This window comes from Bubalus bubalis, chromosome 2 (assembly GCF_019923935.1).
Source record: "Bubalus bubalis isolate 160015118507 breed Murrah chromosome 2, NDDB_SH_1, whole genome shotgun sequence".
NCBI lineage: Eukaryota > Metazoa > Chordata > Mammalia > Artiodactyla > Bovidae > Bubalus > Bubalus bubalis.
This window is the reverse complement of record NC_059158.1, coordinates 187,001,952-187,018,253: the sequence shown is the minus strand read 5'-3', so window position 1 is coordinate 187,018,253 and position 16,302 is coordinate 187,001,952. Positions and strand designations below refer to the sequence as shown.

At 61.2% G+C, this 16,302-nt stretch overlaps 1 protein-coding gene across 14 annotated transcripts in view; it reads left to right on the top strand.

Moving 5' to 3' along the window:
• The window catches only part of ARHGEF10L (Rho guanine nucleotide exchange factor 10 like), a 170,607-nt gene that overhangs the window by 117,555 nt on the left and 36,750 nt on the right, over positions 1 to 16,302 (top strand). For all 14 annotated transcript variants that reach the window (XM_044938210.2, XM_044938204.2, XM_044938213.2 and 11 more), the window contains 3 exons: positions 8,496 to 8,617; positions 13,930 to 14,016; positions 15,678 to 15,904. In XM_044938210.2, coding sequence (XP_044794145.2) covers positions 8,496 to 8,617; positions 13,930 to 14,016; positions 15,678 to 15,904 — 436 coding nt within the window. The remainder of the gene's footprint in view (positions 1 to 8,495; positions 8,618 to 13,929; positions 14,017 to 15,677; positions 15,905 to 16,302) is intronic.

Below are 16,302 nucleotides of genomic sequence, written 5' to 3'. Positions count from 1 at the left end.
CAGGAGGTTTGGGGTGTGTATATGTGTGGGTACGAGGGGGGCGTTCAGTCTCGGGGGCCACGGGGCTTCTCAGTGAAGGGAGATGCGGTAGCGACCTTGGACATGTCACTTCCCTGCTTGGAGCCTCAGTTTCCCCATCTGTAGGATGGTGGGAGTTGATGGAAAGTTAATTAGTGGTCGCCCGGGGTCTCGGAGCCTCGGTTTCCCCATCTGTAGGATGGCGGGAGTTGATGGGAAGTTAATTAGTGGTCGCCCGGGGTCTCGGAGCCTCGGTTTCCCCATCTGTAGGATGGCGGGAGTTGATGAGAAGTTAATTAGTGGCTGCCCGGGGTCTCGGAGCCTCGGTTTCCCCGTCTGTAGGGTGGCGGGAGTTGATGGGAAGTTAATTAGTGGCTGCCCGGGGTCTCGGAGCCTCGGTTTCCCCGTCTGTAGGGTGGTGGGAGTTGATGGGAAGTTAATTAGTGGTCGCCCGGGGTGTCGGAGCCTCGGTTTCCCCGTCTGTAGGGTGGTGGGAGTTGATGGGAAGTTAATTAGTGTCCGCCCGGGGTCTGGGAGCCTCGGTTTCCCCGTCTGTAGGGTGGCGGGAGTTGATGGGAAGTTAATTAGTGGCTGCCCGGGGTCTCGGAGCCTCGGTTTCCCCGCCTGTAGGGTGGTGGGAGTTGATGGGAAGTTAATTAGTGGCTGCCCGGGGTCTCGGAGCCTCGGTTTCCCCGCCTGTAGGGTGGTGGGAGTTGATGGGAAGTTAATTAGTGGTCGCCCGGGGTCTGGAAGAGGAGAGACTGCAGCGTCACCACTAAGGGTGTTTTTGGTGAGAATGATGAAAATGTTCTCAAACTAGAGAGTGGTGATGGTTCCCCAGCTGTGCGCCTATACCAGTGAAATGTACTCTTTATTTAAGGGGTGGATTTTATGGTAGCTGAATTATATCTCAATAAAACAGTTGTACAAAGAATGATGCAGGTTAGACCACACTGATTCTCACCCAGAGGCCTCTTTATAATTCTTTTCTCCCGTGCTGTGTGGTGCTTAGTCGCCCAGTCGTGTCCAACTCTTTGTGACCCCATTGACTGTAGCCTGCCCGGCTCCTCTGTCCATGGGATTCTCCAGGCCAGGATACTGGAGTGGATTGCCATGCCCTCCTTCAGGGGATCTTCCCAACCCAGGGATCGAACCGAGGCCTTCTGCATTGCAGGTGGATTCTTTACTGTCTGAGCCACCAGGCTCTTTTCTCCTATGCATCCCCTATGAAATAAGGGACATTTCTATTTATAAAGTGTTTCCTGTGTGGCGAGCCTTTTTCTAAGCATTTTACACATCTCTCTTTCATTTCACATTCGTAGTAACACCACGAGGCAAGTCTGTTGTGAACCCCTGTGTATGGTTGAGAGTCTGAGGCCGACAGAGGCACAGCGACTTGCCGGAGCTCACAGAGCAGGAGGGGGTTCAGAACCTGGGCAGTCGGCTTTAGAGCCCACTCTTAATTCCTGTTCATTCTACTTCCTCAAGTTGGTGAGCTTCTGTCTGCCAAACTACGTTCATTAAGCTGTAAGCACTTTATTTGTGCTTTTTTTGAGTTGAAAAGAGGCCTGGTTGGTGGCTGATCGGAACCGTTACTGTCTTTGACATGCTAGAATCCCCATATGCCGATTCTAGTCAGTAGCGGCGATTTTGGGGGTTTGTTTTATTTTATTTTGTCTCTGTTTACTGGTGTGATCTTTTTCGAGACAAGTATTCAATATATATCTCCAATAGATTTAAAAATGTTGCTGGGAAGGGGTCAGGACGTCTGTCAAAGGCTTTCATCATTAAAAATAGTATTGGGTCTCTATAGTTATTTGAGAGGATGAGATGGATGGCATCACCCACTCGATGGACATGAGCTTGAGCAAGCTCCGGGAGTTGGTGATGGACGGGGAGGCCTGGCGTGCTGCAGTCCACGGGGTCGCAAGGAGTCGGGCCCGACTGAGTGAACAGCAACAGTGCAGGAATTTTAGGCACAGGGGACAAGGGCAACGAAAAGCAGGCCACCGTTCTCAAGGAGGTTACAGTTTACACGGGCAGGCGGAGGTTTACGTGAGGAGCAAGCCGACGGGGAGGGGCTGGGGCCGCGAGGCGCGCGGAGCCAACTTGAGAGGGCACAGAGCCTGGGGCCTGGACTGGTCAGGGCGGGCTCTGAAGCTGGGCGGAGGTCCCGGTCCAGTGAGCCAGGCTGTACAGCAAGTGCAAAGGTCCTGAGGTGGCCAGAGCTGGTGCATAGCTGGGTGTGAGGGGAGGCCCGTGGAAATGGGGAGCGGGTTTACTGGAAAGCCAGGGTGAGGTGTACGGAGATTATCTGGAAGCGTGGGGGCTTGGTTGCCATGCTGAGAGCCGGAGGGCGGTGTGACCTGATTAACATTTAAGTGGATCATCTGGCTGCTGCGCAGAGAGGGCGTGGAGGGGGCGGTTGGGGGTGTAGGAGGGGAGTTAGGGGGCGCGGAGGGGGTGTTGGGGGCGTGGGGGGGCATGGACGGGGCGTTGGGGGGCAGAGGGGGTGTTGGGGGCATGGAGGGGGCAAGGGGTGCAGAGGGGGTGTTGGGGGTGGTGGAGGGGTGCGGAGGGGGCGTGGGGGGGTGTGGAGGGGGCGGGGCACAGAGGGGGCGTCGGAGGCGCGGAGGGGGCGTGGGGGGGTGTGGAGGGGGCGTTGGGGGCATGGGGGGCACAGAGGGGGCATGGGGGGTGTGGAGGGGTCGGGGCGCAGAGGGGGTGTTGGTGGGTGGAGGGGCGTGGAGGGGGCATGGGGGTGCGGAGGGGGCGGGGCGCAGAGGGGGTGTTGGGGGTGCGGAGGGGGTGTTGGGGGCGTGGAGGAGGTGTTGGGGACGTGGGGTCATGGACGGGGCATTGGGGGACAGAGGGGGCGTTGGGGGCATGGAGGGGGCAAGGGGTGCAGAGGGGGTGTTGGGGGTGGTGGAGGGGTGCAGAGGGGGCGGGGCGCAGAGGGGGCGTTGGGGGCGTGGGGGGCATGGAGGGGGCATAGGGGGTGTGGAGGGGGCGGGGCGCAGAGGGGGTGTTGGTGGGTGGCGGGGCATGGAGGGGGCGTGGGGGGTGTGGAGGGGGCAGGGTGCAGAGGGGGCGTTGGGGGTGTGGAGGGGGCGTTGGGGGCGCGGATGGGGCGTTGGGGGGCGCAGGGAGGTGGGGGAGGGAACAGGGAGGAGGCCTGGGCTTGGAGGAGCCGGGATCGGGCCCTCCGGGGTCTGGTGCTGACCCACACGGGCCTCCGCAGGTTGTTCCTGTGACCAGGAGGCCTGCGGACGGTGGAGGAGGGGTCTTAAGCCGAGGGTGGCGGGGATTCTGGCCAAGGTGGCCTGCCTGCTGGGCGTCGGCTGCGCGCTCCATTCTTCCTGCCCGTGGGGAGGCATCCAGGGCCTGAGCCCCGTGTGCGGACCTGTGCCTGTCTCCCGTCCGAAGTTCAGATGCTTTGCCGAGAGGGCCCCGGTATTGGCGGGAGAGGCGCTTGCTAATGTCAGCGGCTCCCTTCTCCGTGGCTTGTGAAGACACTCAGCTGCCTTATCTCCACCGGGTTTCACTGCAGCAAAAGTTTTAATGGAAAGAGAGTCATTTGAAATCTTACTTGAATGCCTGGGCTCCCCTGGGGCTTGAATAATTTGCTTGAATATTTTGCCAGTTTGTTTTTTTATCTGCAGTGCCTGGTGCGGGAGGGGGTGGGAATAATATGAGCCTGTTAGAATATGTTAAAACATTTATTCACAAAGGATGTTATTCCTTTAATTTTTTTCCCTGTATCTTCCTCTCTCCCTGAGTCCAGTGTGCCGAGATCATAATCCACCAAAGATTGAGAGCAGGGGGCTGGGCAGGGGCCGCTGGGAACTGGGATGGGGGTCAGTTCTACCCTTTGGAAGGGCAGGGGTGCTGGGGGGTCTGGGGAGGTGCTGGGGGGTCTGGGGACCCCACTGACACCCCAGTGTGGCCGCCGCTGCGCCCTGCGGCCTGAGGAAGGCAGGCTGTCTCCCCTAGCCCGGCCTAGAGCCCCCTGGGCCTCTTCCTGTGCATTTCGGGGTCTGAGCACCACGCAAAGCGGAGCCAGACTGTGTGGGTTCAGTTCCCGGCCCTGCGGTGTCCCAGCTCCGTGATCTCGGACGGACGACTTCACCCCTGCATGCCTGGGATTCTCCATCAGAAAATGGGGATGTCCCCGGGGTGTCGGCTGAACGTAGGGGAGATGGTGCGTGGAAGGGGCCGCCCGCAGGAAAGGGGTGTCTGCATCTCCCTGGGCAGTGGTGGGCCTGGGGTCGCATTTGGTGCGGGGGGGCCAGGACGCCCTCCCCCTCTCCCTACCAGTTAGTCTCTGTCCGTTAAGGCTCGGGAAAAGGTTTGTCGATAGGAGGCCCTGGAGATGGGGGTGGGGAAAGGACAGGCTGGGGCTCCCGGCCTCCCTTCCTGCGGCCCCCCAGCCCCTGCGGCTCCGAGTGCTGCATCCGTGGCCCGGGGCCCCTGGAGCCTTTCCCGACAGGGCCTTCCCTGTCCCCACCCCTGGAGGGCCTGGGCCAGGCAGACCCCAGGGCAGTCCCACCATCAGAGAAACAGGTCCCCGCTGGGTCTTCGTTAACCCTCAGCCGTCAGAGGGCGGAGCCAGCACCTGCCCAAGCGCTCGGCGGGAAGCAGCGGGTGTGCCCTGCAGGAGGGCCAAGGGTGCTGGCCCTGGAGCCCCTCTCGGGTTTACCCCAGCCGGGTGACCACGGCCGCCGCCTGGCCTCCCCGGGCCCCAGTGTCTCTGCAGGACAAGATGCGTGTGGGGATGCCTGTGGCCTCGGTCTGCAGCGTCTCCTTGGGGTGGGCAGGTGTGACAGGGGCCTTGGGTTTAGCACGTAGAGCGGGGTAGGCTGGGCTGTCTGCTGGGGGCACCATGAGGGCGAGGTTGCAGGGCTGGGACTGAGTGTCTGGGGAGTGGGAGGCAGGCAGGGCTGGAGATGCTGGGTAGAGCCGGCCAGGGTGGGCGCTCGGCCCGGGGGCGAGGGGTGGTCCAACCTCTTCACGAGGACAGTGATCATAGTGGATTCTATTTCTTTTTAAAAAAACATGCTTTAAAGAATTATTTATTTCTTTGGCTGCGTCGGGTCTGGGTTGAGGCAGGCCACATCGTTGCAGTGGGCAGGCTTCTCTCATTGCGGTGCGTGGGCCTCGCTGTCCTGCGGGATGTGGGATCCCAGTTCTCTGACCAAGGTTCAGATCTCCATCCCCTGCTTTGCGAGGTCGATTCTTCACCACTGGGCCACCAGGGAAGCCCCTGGGTTCTGTTTCTTGAGTGTCTGGCGCCCCTGGGTATTAGTGTACAGTCTTCCCGGTGCTCACAACTCCTAACGGTTGGAATTATTTCCCCCGTTTTCCGGACGAGGCCACAGGCTGAGAGAGGTGACGTGTGCGGCTCTGAGCCACGCTGGCAGAGCTGGCAGAGTCAGCCTCCTGCGGCCGGCGGGTGGTCCCGGGGGCTCTGGGGCGCGGGCAAGGACCCCCGAGTTGGGTGGGTGCTGGCGGACACAGCCGATGCTAAATAAGGCCCCACTTAATGTCAGCTGGAAGTCGTGCTTAATGTCACTTACCCAACACGGGCTTTCCGTCTCCGAGGAGGCAGGCTTCTGATTCGGTCTCAGCTGCCCCAGGTTTGTGATGGGAACAATGGCAGCGGCAGATGGGGAACAACAGCCCCATTTTCTGTTAACGTTCCCAGTCGCAGGCAGGGAAGGCACCATCTGGAAGGAGAAGGTCAGATCATTAAAGGAAGAGACAGGATAAATTGCCAGGACTTGATGGGCTGGGAGTGCGTGGAGGGGAGGGGAGGACGGAGCTCGGGGCGACACGGTGATGGGGGAGCGGACGCTTCCACTCATGGAGCTCTGGGCGGGCAGGTGGGCTCGGACCGCTCTCCCGGGCCCTTGCCTGCCGAGGCGGGGGTCCTCGTGACTGTGAGCGCCTTGGGTCCGCCTGACTGTGAGTGCCTTGAAAGCAGGGCCAGACTCTGCAGCCTCGCCTGTCTTGACTCACCACCCGGGCTTTGTCCAGGGGTGGTGGGCGGTCCTAACATGCCAGGCTGCGTCCCCAGGGCGGGCGGGCTGTCTCAGCTCTCCCCTGTCCTGCAGATGCTGTGCGGGCTGCCTCTGGGGGTTTGTTCCTTGGCTCCTGAGCCCTGTCTTTGCCCCGCCCCCGCCCGCCCTGTGCAAGTGTGAGCTCGCCTGCTGGCTGTGGGAGGGTGCGTGGGGCAGCACCCTGGAAAGTGTGAAGTGCGGTGCACACTGCCATCCGCTCACAGAGGTGCGCGTCCTGGGCTCAGCTTGTCCTTTCCTTGGTGGCCTCTCCTCCCCAGCGGCGGGAACCAGGGCCCGGTGGAGCGGAGCGCCTGGCGCTGGGGGTGCCCCTGGCCCACTCAGGGAGGGAGCTCTTTGCCCAGAGACTCCACCGCTCGAGGGGGTGGGCCGACACCGGAGCCTCTGCCGGAGCGGGACCTGGTTGTTTGCAAATCCCTGCATTTGTGAACATCCTCGCCTTCTCAGAGAGCCTCGGCGCCTGCCGCCTGGAACCAGCACATAGGCATCACCTTTCTCTAGTGGATGGCAGTCATAAAGCCCCTACGCGGTGTGATTGACGTACAAAGAGCCATGCGTGTTTCATGTACACGACTGGGTGAGTTCAGAGGTAAGCATACCTCGTGAACTCCATCGCCACAGTCTACGCCCTAAACAAACGCATCCTCTGCAAACTTCCCCCCTGCACTCTGCCTTATTATTGTTATTTGTGTGTGTGTGATAAGAACACTTAACATAAGGCTTATCCTCTTAGCAAATGTTAAAGTGCACAGTGTGTGCCCAGGTGCTTCAGTCGCGTCCGGCTCTGTGGCCCCATGGACTGCAGCCGCCAGGCTCCTCTGTCCCTGGGACTCCCCAGGTGAGACTGCTGGAGTGGGTTACCATGCCCTCCTCCAGGGGATCTTCCCAACCCAGGGGCTGAACTTGTGTCGCTTACGTCTGCTGCATCGACAGGCGGGTTCTTTACCGCTAGCACCAGCTGGGAATCCCAAAGCACATAATTCAGAACTGTTGACTGTAGGCCATGCAGATGATCTCTGGGATTTATTCATCTTGTGAAAACAAAGCTTCATGCCGTTCCCGGTTAGCCCTATTTCTCCAGCGCTTTCCCTGGGCTGAGCGGGGCTTGGGGAGGTGACTGCTCTTGGAGGCCATCATTCTGATTTGACTAATCCGGAAAATGGGGCTCGGGGATGAAGCTTCGTTCATGCCACACAAGGGCATGAGAGTCCGCTGTGCGTGCCGTGCCGTGTGAAGGATGGAGTGGAGTGGAGGAGGAGGTGTGGGAAGTTTCAGCCTTCACAGAAAACGGGTGTAGTGGGAGGCCGGTGGACACACGAGGACTTGAAACACACGTGCACGTGCATTCACACGTGTACACACGTGAACTTGTGCGCCTGTGCATACATGCACACAGAGGGAAAAAGACGCAAGCCTATTAATAAAAGCCCGAAATGGTGGTCAGGGCCATTGTGCACACCCGTAGTGCTGAGACAGAAAGCAATGGAGGTGGGGGAATGGGGCGATGGTCAGTTGAGGCCTTTCTGAGAAGGCGGGGGCTCAGCGTCAGCCTCAGCGAGGAGCCGAGCCGGCCCTGGAGAGGGCGGAGGGCAGAGGGCAGAGGGCAGAGGTCCGCCCTCCTGCGGGCTCGTCCCGTTTCAGCCGCAGAGGAAAGCCTAGCACAGTGGGGCCTGCTGCCGGGGTGAGGCTGACAGGGAAGGAAGGTCCTCGCAGCTCTTCCGGAGGAGTCTGGATTTTATTGCAGGTGGACGAGGACCCGGCAGAAGAGGGGAACCGCGGGGTCGGGGAGAGGCTCAGCAGGACGGCGCTGGCTGCCGCAGGGAGGGCGGGCTGCAGGGGGCAGCAGTGAGCATCCAGGCGGCTGGGTCAGCACGTGGGCGCGGTCTTGGGGGGGGGCCCCCGTGGACCACTTCATCCTGTCTCTCATGGGCCCTCCCCACCCCCTTCCTCTGGCGCAGGGGAGGAGAACCAGCCGGCGGGCTGCAGGGGTAGCAGTGAGCGTCCAGCTGGCGGGGTCAGCATGTGGGCGCAGTCTGGGGGGGCCCTTAGTGGACCACTTTGTCCCGTCTCTAACGGGCCCTCCCCACCCTGGTCCTCTCGCGCGGGGGAGGAGAACCAGCCGGGCTGGCTGTAGGGGGCAGCAGTGGGCATCCAGGTGGCGGGGGTCAGCACGTGGGTGCCGGCTTCCAGGCCCCGTGGACCACATCGTCCAGTCTCTAACAGGCCCTCCCACCCCCATCCTCTCGCACAGGGGAGGAGAACCAGTCTGCAGGCTGCAGGGGCAGCAGTGAGCATCCAGGCGGTGGGGTCAGCACGTGGGCATGGTCTGGGGGGGTGCCCTCGTGGACGACTTCCTCCCATCTCTAATGGGGCCCTCCCCATCCCCTTCTTCTCGAGCAGGGGAGGAGAACCAGCCGGGCTGGCTGTGTCCGGATGAGGACAAGCAAAGCAGAGCCCCGTTCTGGTGCCCGATCCTGGCCTGCTGCGTTCCCGCCTTCTCCTTCAGGGGCCTCAGCCTGCAGGTGAGTGCACGTGGGGGCGGTCGGAGCACCCGGGTGGGGGGCCCAAGGCAGGGGAGGCCCAGCTGCCACCCCAGCTTCTCCACGTAGGGCCCATGGGGTTGCTCTCGGGGTCGGCGTCCCCCCAGAGAAGGGTGCAGGCAACCTCTGTGGGTCAGGGAACCGACAGTTGAGTCGTTCTAACCTAACAGACAGCAGCGATCTGTCAGCTGATGGCGTGACGCCCACTCAGCAGACAAACTGGAACGCACCCGACCGCTGTGCCCTGCTTGGGAGGTTTCACCTCTTACGACGTTGCTGGGGCAGCCGGCTTTGGCTCCATGGCCATCACCCCTCTCAGTGCTTTGCCATTACTTGCTAGTTTTATTATTTATAAGAACTCCATGAGGAGATGTCTCTAGGTCTCCTTCGCAGTAAAGGCTCAGATGACATGATTTTTTTTTTTAATGTCATGGCCAGTGAGGATGACAGGAACAGGAATCTGGTTCCCTGGCGCCTGCACCCCTGGCCGTAAGCACAGGCGGTTACCACCACGTCCCACCCACCCCCTCAGCAAACAAGAGCAAAGAGTGCTGCGTGGTATAAAGAGAATAAATCAGATACAGTGAAAACAGAGATGGGGGCATGTAGTTAGGAGAAGGCAATGGCACCCCACTCCAGTACTCTGGCCTGGAAAATCCCATGGATGGAGGAGCCTGGTAGGCTGCAGTCCATGAGGTCGCTAAGAGTTGGACAGGACTGAGCGACTTCACTTTCACTTTTCACCTTCATGCATTGGAGAAGGAAATGGCAACCCACTCCAGTGTTCTTGCCTGGAGAATCCCAGGGACGGGGGGGCCTCGTGGGCTGCCGTCTATGGGGTCGCACAGAGTCGGACACGACTGAAGCGACTTAGCAGCAGCAGCAGTTAGGGGGTCAGGGAGGGCCTCTCAGAGGTGGTGGCGTATAAACTGAGGCCCTGTTGGTAAGGAGGACCCAACCATGGGAGGGCCCAGGGGGAGAAAATTCAAATCAAACAAACCGACACAGAAGCCTGCCATTGGAGCCGTCGGGGCAGCTGGCGTGGCCGTGGCTCCGGGAGCCAGCAGGGGAGGCTGGGCTCTGAGGCCCGACGGTGGGTGAGCTGGTTCAGCTGGCCTTGCAGGCTGCATCGGGTTTGGATTTCATCCTCAGAGCAAGGAAAAACCAAGCATGGCGCCAGTCGGGACCAGCGGGACCTGGTTTGCCTTTTGGAAGGATCATCAGACACTTCCGGCTGATGTGCGGGAGGGCACTGTGGACCCGGAGGGGCTAGGACGGGAGGCTGAGACCCTTGCAGAGCTCGGTGCCGGGGTCCCGCTGAGCTGGGCCGGGACTTGGTGCAGGTGGAGGGAGGCCGGGGTGAACGGAGACCAGGGCGGCTGTGGCGAGGTGAGAGAGGCACTGATCGTCAACGTAAGTGATGTTCTATTGCAACACTTAAAGAAAAAACTCAGACCAGCGCACTGTGGGCTTGGCTTGCCTGCCTTTTTTTTTTTTTTTAAGTGAATAAAGAGCCAGGATTAGGAAGGCAGCATCCAGTCCTGCCTTTATTTCCGTTCTTAATAATTGTTCACCAATGATGTTTTGTGTGTGGGAGCTAAATTTTTATTGTAAGAACTTAGGTTGAAACGTTTTCTTGATGTCTGAGTATTGTGGCCCCCCTGAAGGGGTGTCCCCGGGGTGAGCACCCTGCTCTCCTCCCCCTGGTCCTGGCCCTGGTGGAGGCAGTGGGCGGGGGGCCTTGGGGACAGGTTTGGGCGGTGCTCTGGGCTCGGACTGGCTGAACTGGGGAGAAGGTGGGGCTGGGGGTGAAGGAGACGAAGGACTTGCTGGGTCTTTGGCTTTTGCTCCTGAAAGCTGGGCTCGGTGGGGTGCTGGGCCCTGTGCCACAGCCTGATTTAAGGGTTCAGTGAGTCAGGCTCCTCACTGCGAGCTGGACTCCTGGCCAGTGCTCGGTGGACAGTGGCCGCACCGCTGTGCTGTGCTCGGTCGCTGTCACGTAGCGGTAACGCTGACGACAATGAACACGACAGGGACGTCACTTGAAGCCCTTCAGCCGTGACGACCGCACATCGCGTGCGGACGCGAGAGCTGCACCATGAAGAAGGCTGAGCGCCAGGAGTTGATGCTTGTGAACTGTGGTGTTCGAGAAACTCTTGAGAGTCCCTTGGACTGCAAGGAGATCCAACCAGTCCATCCTAAAGGAGAGCAGTCCTGGGTGTTCATTGGAAGGACTGATGCTGAAGCTGAAGCTCTAATACATTGGCCACCTGATGCGAAGAGCTGACTCATTTGAAAAGACCCTGATTCTGGGAAAGATTGAGGGCAGGAGGAGAAGGGGACGACAGAGGATGAGATGGTTGGATGGCATCACTGACTCAATGGACATGAGTTTGAGGAAGCTCCGGAGTTGGTGATGGACAGGGAGGCTGGTGTGCTGCAATCCATGGGGTCGCAAAGAGTCAGACATGACTGAGCAACTGAACTGACCTGACCTGAGTCTTGACCACAAGGGGCGGGTCCTTCTGGGACATGTCTGCAGCAGGCTCTGCTCTGGGCCTTTCCCGTAGATGGACTCCGTGACCCCCAGCCACCCTGAGACGGGGATCCAGGGGCCGTCACTTGCTCATGGCCCTGGGAAGGGGAGTGCCCTGACCCTTGCCCCATCCTTCTCCTCCCCCTGTCTCCCCGGGCCTTGGCTGGCACGTGGCCAGCGCAGTTCCCCGTCAGACATCGCCGGCCTCTGTGGGCCTCCAGTCCTGACCCCATTAGTAAGGGGCTGCCTGCGGGGTCCTGCCGGCTCTTGCCCCGGGGCACAGTCTGTGGGCCGTGGGGCGGATTCCGGTCCCCTCGCCTGCGGCTCTCCTGACCCTAGCGGATCCCATGGAGAAGGACTTCTGGGTGCGGAATGCATCATCCCGTCTCCCCCCAGGGCGCTGGACCTCTGCGGGATGCAGGACGCAGGTGACCTGACAGGTCACGCCCGGGGTGGAGGCGTCCCAGACAGACTGCTGCCCCAGGGCCTCCCTGAAAGGACGCTCCCCGACCCGGGTGGGGAGCCACCCACCTCCTGTCACCAGGGGGTCTTCGCCACGTGAAGCCCTTGGGGCTGAAAGCACCCTCAGCCCTACTGGTTTCGTGGTTTGGGGGGCTTTCCGATGGCCTGCTTGCTGAGGTGGGAGGAGGTCCTTCTTGGACTTGGGCTCCATCTGAGCTATAGGCCCGTCCGTGGAGGGCGACGGGGGGGGGAAGGGGAAGGCTCAAGGCAGACCCATTTCCCCCCTTGGGCTGAGGTTCCATGACAGGCCTGCCAGGGGAGAGGGGCTCGGGGCGTGGTGGGCTGCTGCCCACTCCAGGCAGCTCTCGTATACAGGGGTCTCGGGGGCCTGAGGGCTGCAGCCCAGAGCTGCAGAGGCAGGCTTGCTCGGGCCTCAGCGCACCAAGTGGCCTCAGTGCTGGCTGCCAGCCCCGTCAGCCAGAGTGACCGTCGGTGGGCCCGTCCCCGCCTCTGCCCAGTTGCTGGTCTGGTACAGCCCCTCCCCCACAGTGCTGTTCAGCGGATGGAGTTACTGCCGTCAAGTGCTAACATGTCCCACCAGAGGCCCTCCTGACCAGTGACCGCTGCTGGGTGCCCCGCCCCTGCCAAGGGCGTTATGCCCACCATCTCTAGTCAGGGTCCTGCCGAGATGCCGGGGTCCCCATGACCAGGAGGAACTGGTCCGTGGGGTCACCCAGCTGGTGGCACTTCCCAGGCGGCCTCAGTGGGGCAGGAAACCTAAGAGGCCTGGGTCGGATCCCTGGGTCGGGAAGATCCCCCTGGAGGGGGCGTGGCAACCCACCCTAGTGTTCTTGCCTGAAGAATCCCATGGACAGAGGAGCCTGGCGGGACACGACTGCGGTGACCCGGCACACATGCTGGTAGCAGATGCGCTGGGACTGGAGCCCACTGCCCGCACCCAGAGCCCGCCGTGCTCTCCCTGCTCCGCGTGGGGCTCCTTGGTTCTTGGAAGTCAGCTTCCTGTCACGGGCAACCCTTCTGGGTCCAGAGCCCGGCCCATTCAAGGAGCCTTCGAGTCTTTGTCCCCGTCTTGGGCCCAGGCTCTGCTGACTGGCTGGCGTCCGGCCCACTGGGGTTGCCATGGAAACACCCGAGCCAGGCTGCGGTTGCCCCCCACCCCCCGCCCCAAATCCAAGGGGAGAGGAGCAGGAAGGGCCAGGCCCTGAGCGGGCTGTGGTCCCCCAAGAGGCGGGGTGAGGGGGCAGGGCCTGAGGGCATCCGGGAGCCAGGTGTGAGCTCCTGGCCCGGCCCACGCTGTCCCCAGGGGGCCACGGCTCCAGCGTGTTAACGGAAAAGAGCACCAGCCATTCCCTGCTGTGTGACCCTGAGCCAGTCACGTCCCCCCGCCCTCCAACTTCACGTTTGCCGGCCGCTCAGCACGGGGGCTGCGGGAGGTGACCCTTTGGGTCCCCTCAGCTGTGGCCTTTAGAGGCTTCCTTGTCAGATCACCGCAGCGGGGCCGGCACGAGCAGGCCGCGGGCGCCAGCAGAGGGCAGCACCTGCCTGCTCAAAGGCCCGCCCCGCGGTGGCCGCGTCCTCCCCGGGGGCACCTCCGCCCTCCCCAGCCAGCCTCCTCCTTTGGTCTGGCTGGAGTTTTCAGCAAGGCCCCTGAAAGGGCCAGGCCCTCCCCTCACACTGCCGTCCTGGCCAGAGACGTGGACGGCAGATTTAGTTCAGGAACAGGCCCGAGGGCCGCTGGCGTGGGGTTGGGGGCCGCTGATGCCGAGGAGTGAGCAGCCGGCGGTCCTCAGGGACAGCCCCGCGCAGACGGAGCCCCCGGACTGCGGACCGGCCTCTGGTCCTGGCGGGGTCGGCCGAGCAGGGCTCTGCTGGCCTGGGACCCCTCCGCCGTGCTGCTCTGGGGGACACGGGGGCCAGGGGTGAGGGTGCGTGCCGCCCCCGTGGCCTCGGGCAGGTGCTTGTCTTCTGTGGACCTTGTCTTCCCTGCGTATGAAATACGAGGGCTGCACTTCGTGGTTTTCAGCAAAGCCCAGTTTGGAAAGAGTTTCATTCAGGCTCCAGAAGGTTCCAGGAGGGCGGAGGTCCCCTGTGAGTGCCTGGGGACTGCCAGGGAGGAACCTGCCTCTCCCTGGCCCCACCCTCAGGGGCCTGGCTGGGGGCCTGAAGGGGATGCAGGAACCGGCAGGTCTAACAGCCTGACAGACGTCCAGGCCCAGGTCGTCAGCATCTCCGGCACCTCAGTGTTCACCCCTGTGTATGCCGTCTGTCTCTGCAGCTCGGGGCCCTGGTCCACAGTCCCGTCAGCTGTCCTCTGCTGGGCTTCTCAGCTGTCAGCACCTCCCTCCCACAGGGCTACCTCTGGGTGAGTAACCCCCACGTCCAGCCGGGGCCTCGGGCCTCAGGGCACGAGCCAGGGGAGGCACGGGGAGGGGGGCGGTGGTGCTGGAGAAAGCGGCCAGCCCGTGGGCCCCGTTTTGCACACCCTCGCCCAGCAAGGTCTTCTGGGGACTTCCGCTGCAGGCTCTGTGCTCAGAGCTGGCACGTGTGACCTCAGCAGGAACAACAGAAAGCCAGGGGACTGATCAGAGAGTAGGATTCTTGTGACTGTCCTTGGTGCTGTGACGGACATGAACTTAGCAGTGCGGAGTATCTGGATGGCAGGTCTTCCCCCCGGGCGTCAGGAGGCAGGGCTGCCCTTCTCTCTCAGAGATTCCAGCCCACCTTTCTGCACCGGGGTTCCGCAGAGCCTGCCTTGATCCACTCAGCGCTTTGCTCCCCATGTGGCTCGCGGTACAGACTGTGGCCTCCTGTAGGTCCCAGCCTCACCACCCCTCCAGTCAGTCTCCAGGCATTCAGGCAGGGAAACCCTGGCTTACCCTTCAGGGTCCAGCCCAACTGTCCCTTCTGAGGATGATTTCTTCTTCACTGGCGTCCAGTGTCTAGTATATGGTGTATCTACCCATCCACTATCCTTCCATCCACCTATCTATCTGTATCCTTCCATCCATCCATCCAGCCTTATAATCATCTGTTCATCTACCCATCCATCCATCATCCATCCATTCATTCAGTTAGTCGCTCTCCCTTCCATCCATCTGTTGATCCATCCATCCATCCATCATCCATCAGTCCTTGTAACCATGTGTCCACCCTTCTATCCATCCATCCGTCATTCATCATCCATTCACCCAGTCTTCTATCCCGTCTGTCCATTCTTCTGTCCATCCATCCTTGTGATCATCCATCCATCTATCATCCATCAGTCCTTGTAACCATCTGTCCGCCCTTCTATCCATCCATCTGTCATTCATCATCCATTCACCCAGTCTTCTATCCCGTCCATCCATTCTTCTATCCATCCATCCTTGTGATCATCCATCCATCCATCCATCCATCATCCATCAGTCCTTGTAACCATCTGTCTACCCTTCTATCCATCCATCCACCCAGTCTTCTATCCCGTCCATCTGTTCTTCTATCCATCCATCCTTGTGATCATCCATCCATCCATCCATCCATCATCCATCAGTCCTTGTAACCATCTGTCCACTCTTCTATCCATCCGTTCACCCAGTCTTCTATCCCGTCTGTCTGTTCTTCTGTCCATCCATCCTTGTGATCATCCATCCATCCCTCCATCCATTCAGCAGGGATATAATGAGTGTCTACCATGTGCTGAATGCAGAGACGAAGCTGAAGGAGACAGGGCAGAGTGTACGCTCGCTCTCTGTTGCTTGAAATTTACCTTAAAGATAAGGAAATAGAAAGCTGGCTGGGTACCTAGTCCACCTCAGCTCTTTTCCTGGTTTTCTTCGGGCCCCGGATCTCACTTGTTGCCGTGGCAGCTGGGAACACGTGGCCTTCAGTGACAGCAGGATGCCTGTGGGCAGGAGAGGGCATGTTTCTTTTGGTGCCTAAGCCCCGTGACAAGCAGATGCTGGGGGTGGGTCAGTGGGGGCAGGGGCTGCGTCTGCGTCTGCCAACGAGACGCTCACCTGACGGCCTTTCTGGTCTCTGCCGTAGGTTGGAGGCGGGCAGGAGGGGGCGGGGGGCCAGGTAGAGATCTTCTCCCTGAACCGGCCCTCGCCCCGCACGGTCAAGTCCTTCCCACTGGCAGCCCCCGTGCTCTGCATGGAGTACATTCCAGAGCCAGAGGAGGGCGACGGCAGAGACAGAGACAAGGGCTGCCCCGCTGCTGACGCCTCGGCCGGGGTGCACCCCACCATCTGCCTCGGGCTGCAGGACGGCAGGTGAGGGGCCTGGGCCAGGGCGGGCTGGGCACCCTGGGCACTGCCCCTCCAGCTTCGCTCCTCACCCCCAACATTCGGTGCCCCTGGTTGGGAGCAGGAGGTGGGGGCCAGGAGCAGGAAGTGGGGGCCTGGAGTGGGAAGTGGGGGCCAGGGGCAGGAAGTGGGGGCCCAGAGCAGGAAGAGGGGAGCAGGAGCAGGAAGTGGGGTCCACAATGCCCAGCCAGTGTCAGGAGCTGCTCTGTGCCACCCGGCTTCCTCCTGGTAGTGTGGTGCCACGGGCGACGCTGGCTTCGGTGCCGGGCAGAGCTGGGTTTGGGGCCTGTACTTCCGTGTGCTGTGTGACCGCTCTGTGAAGGGTGTTACCCCCCCACACGTGGGGCTGCTGTGAGCGCCCACCA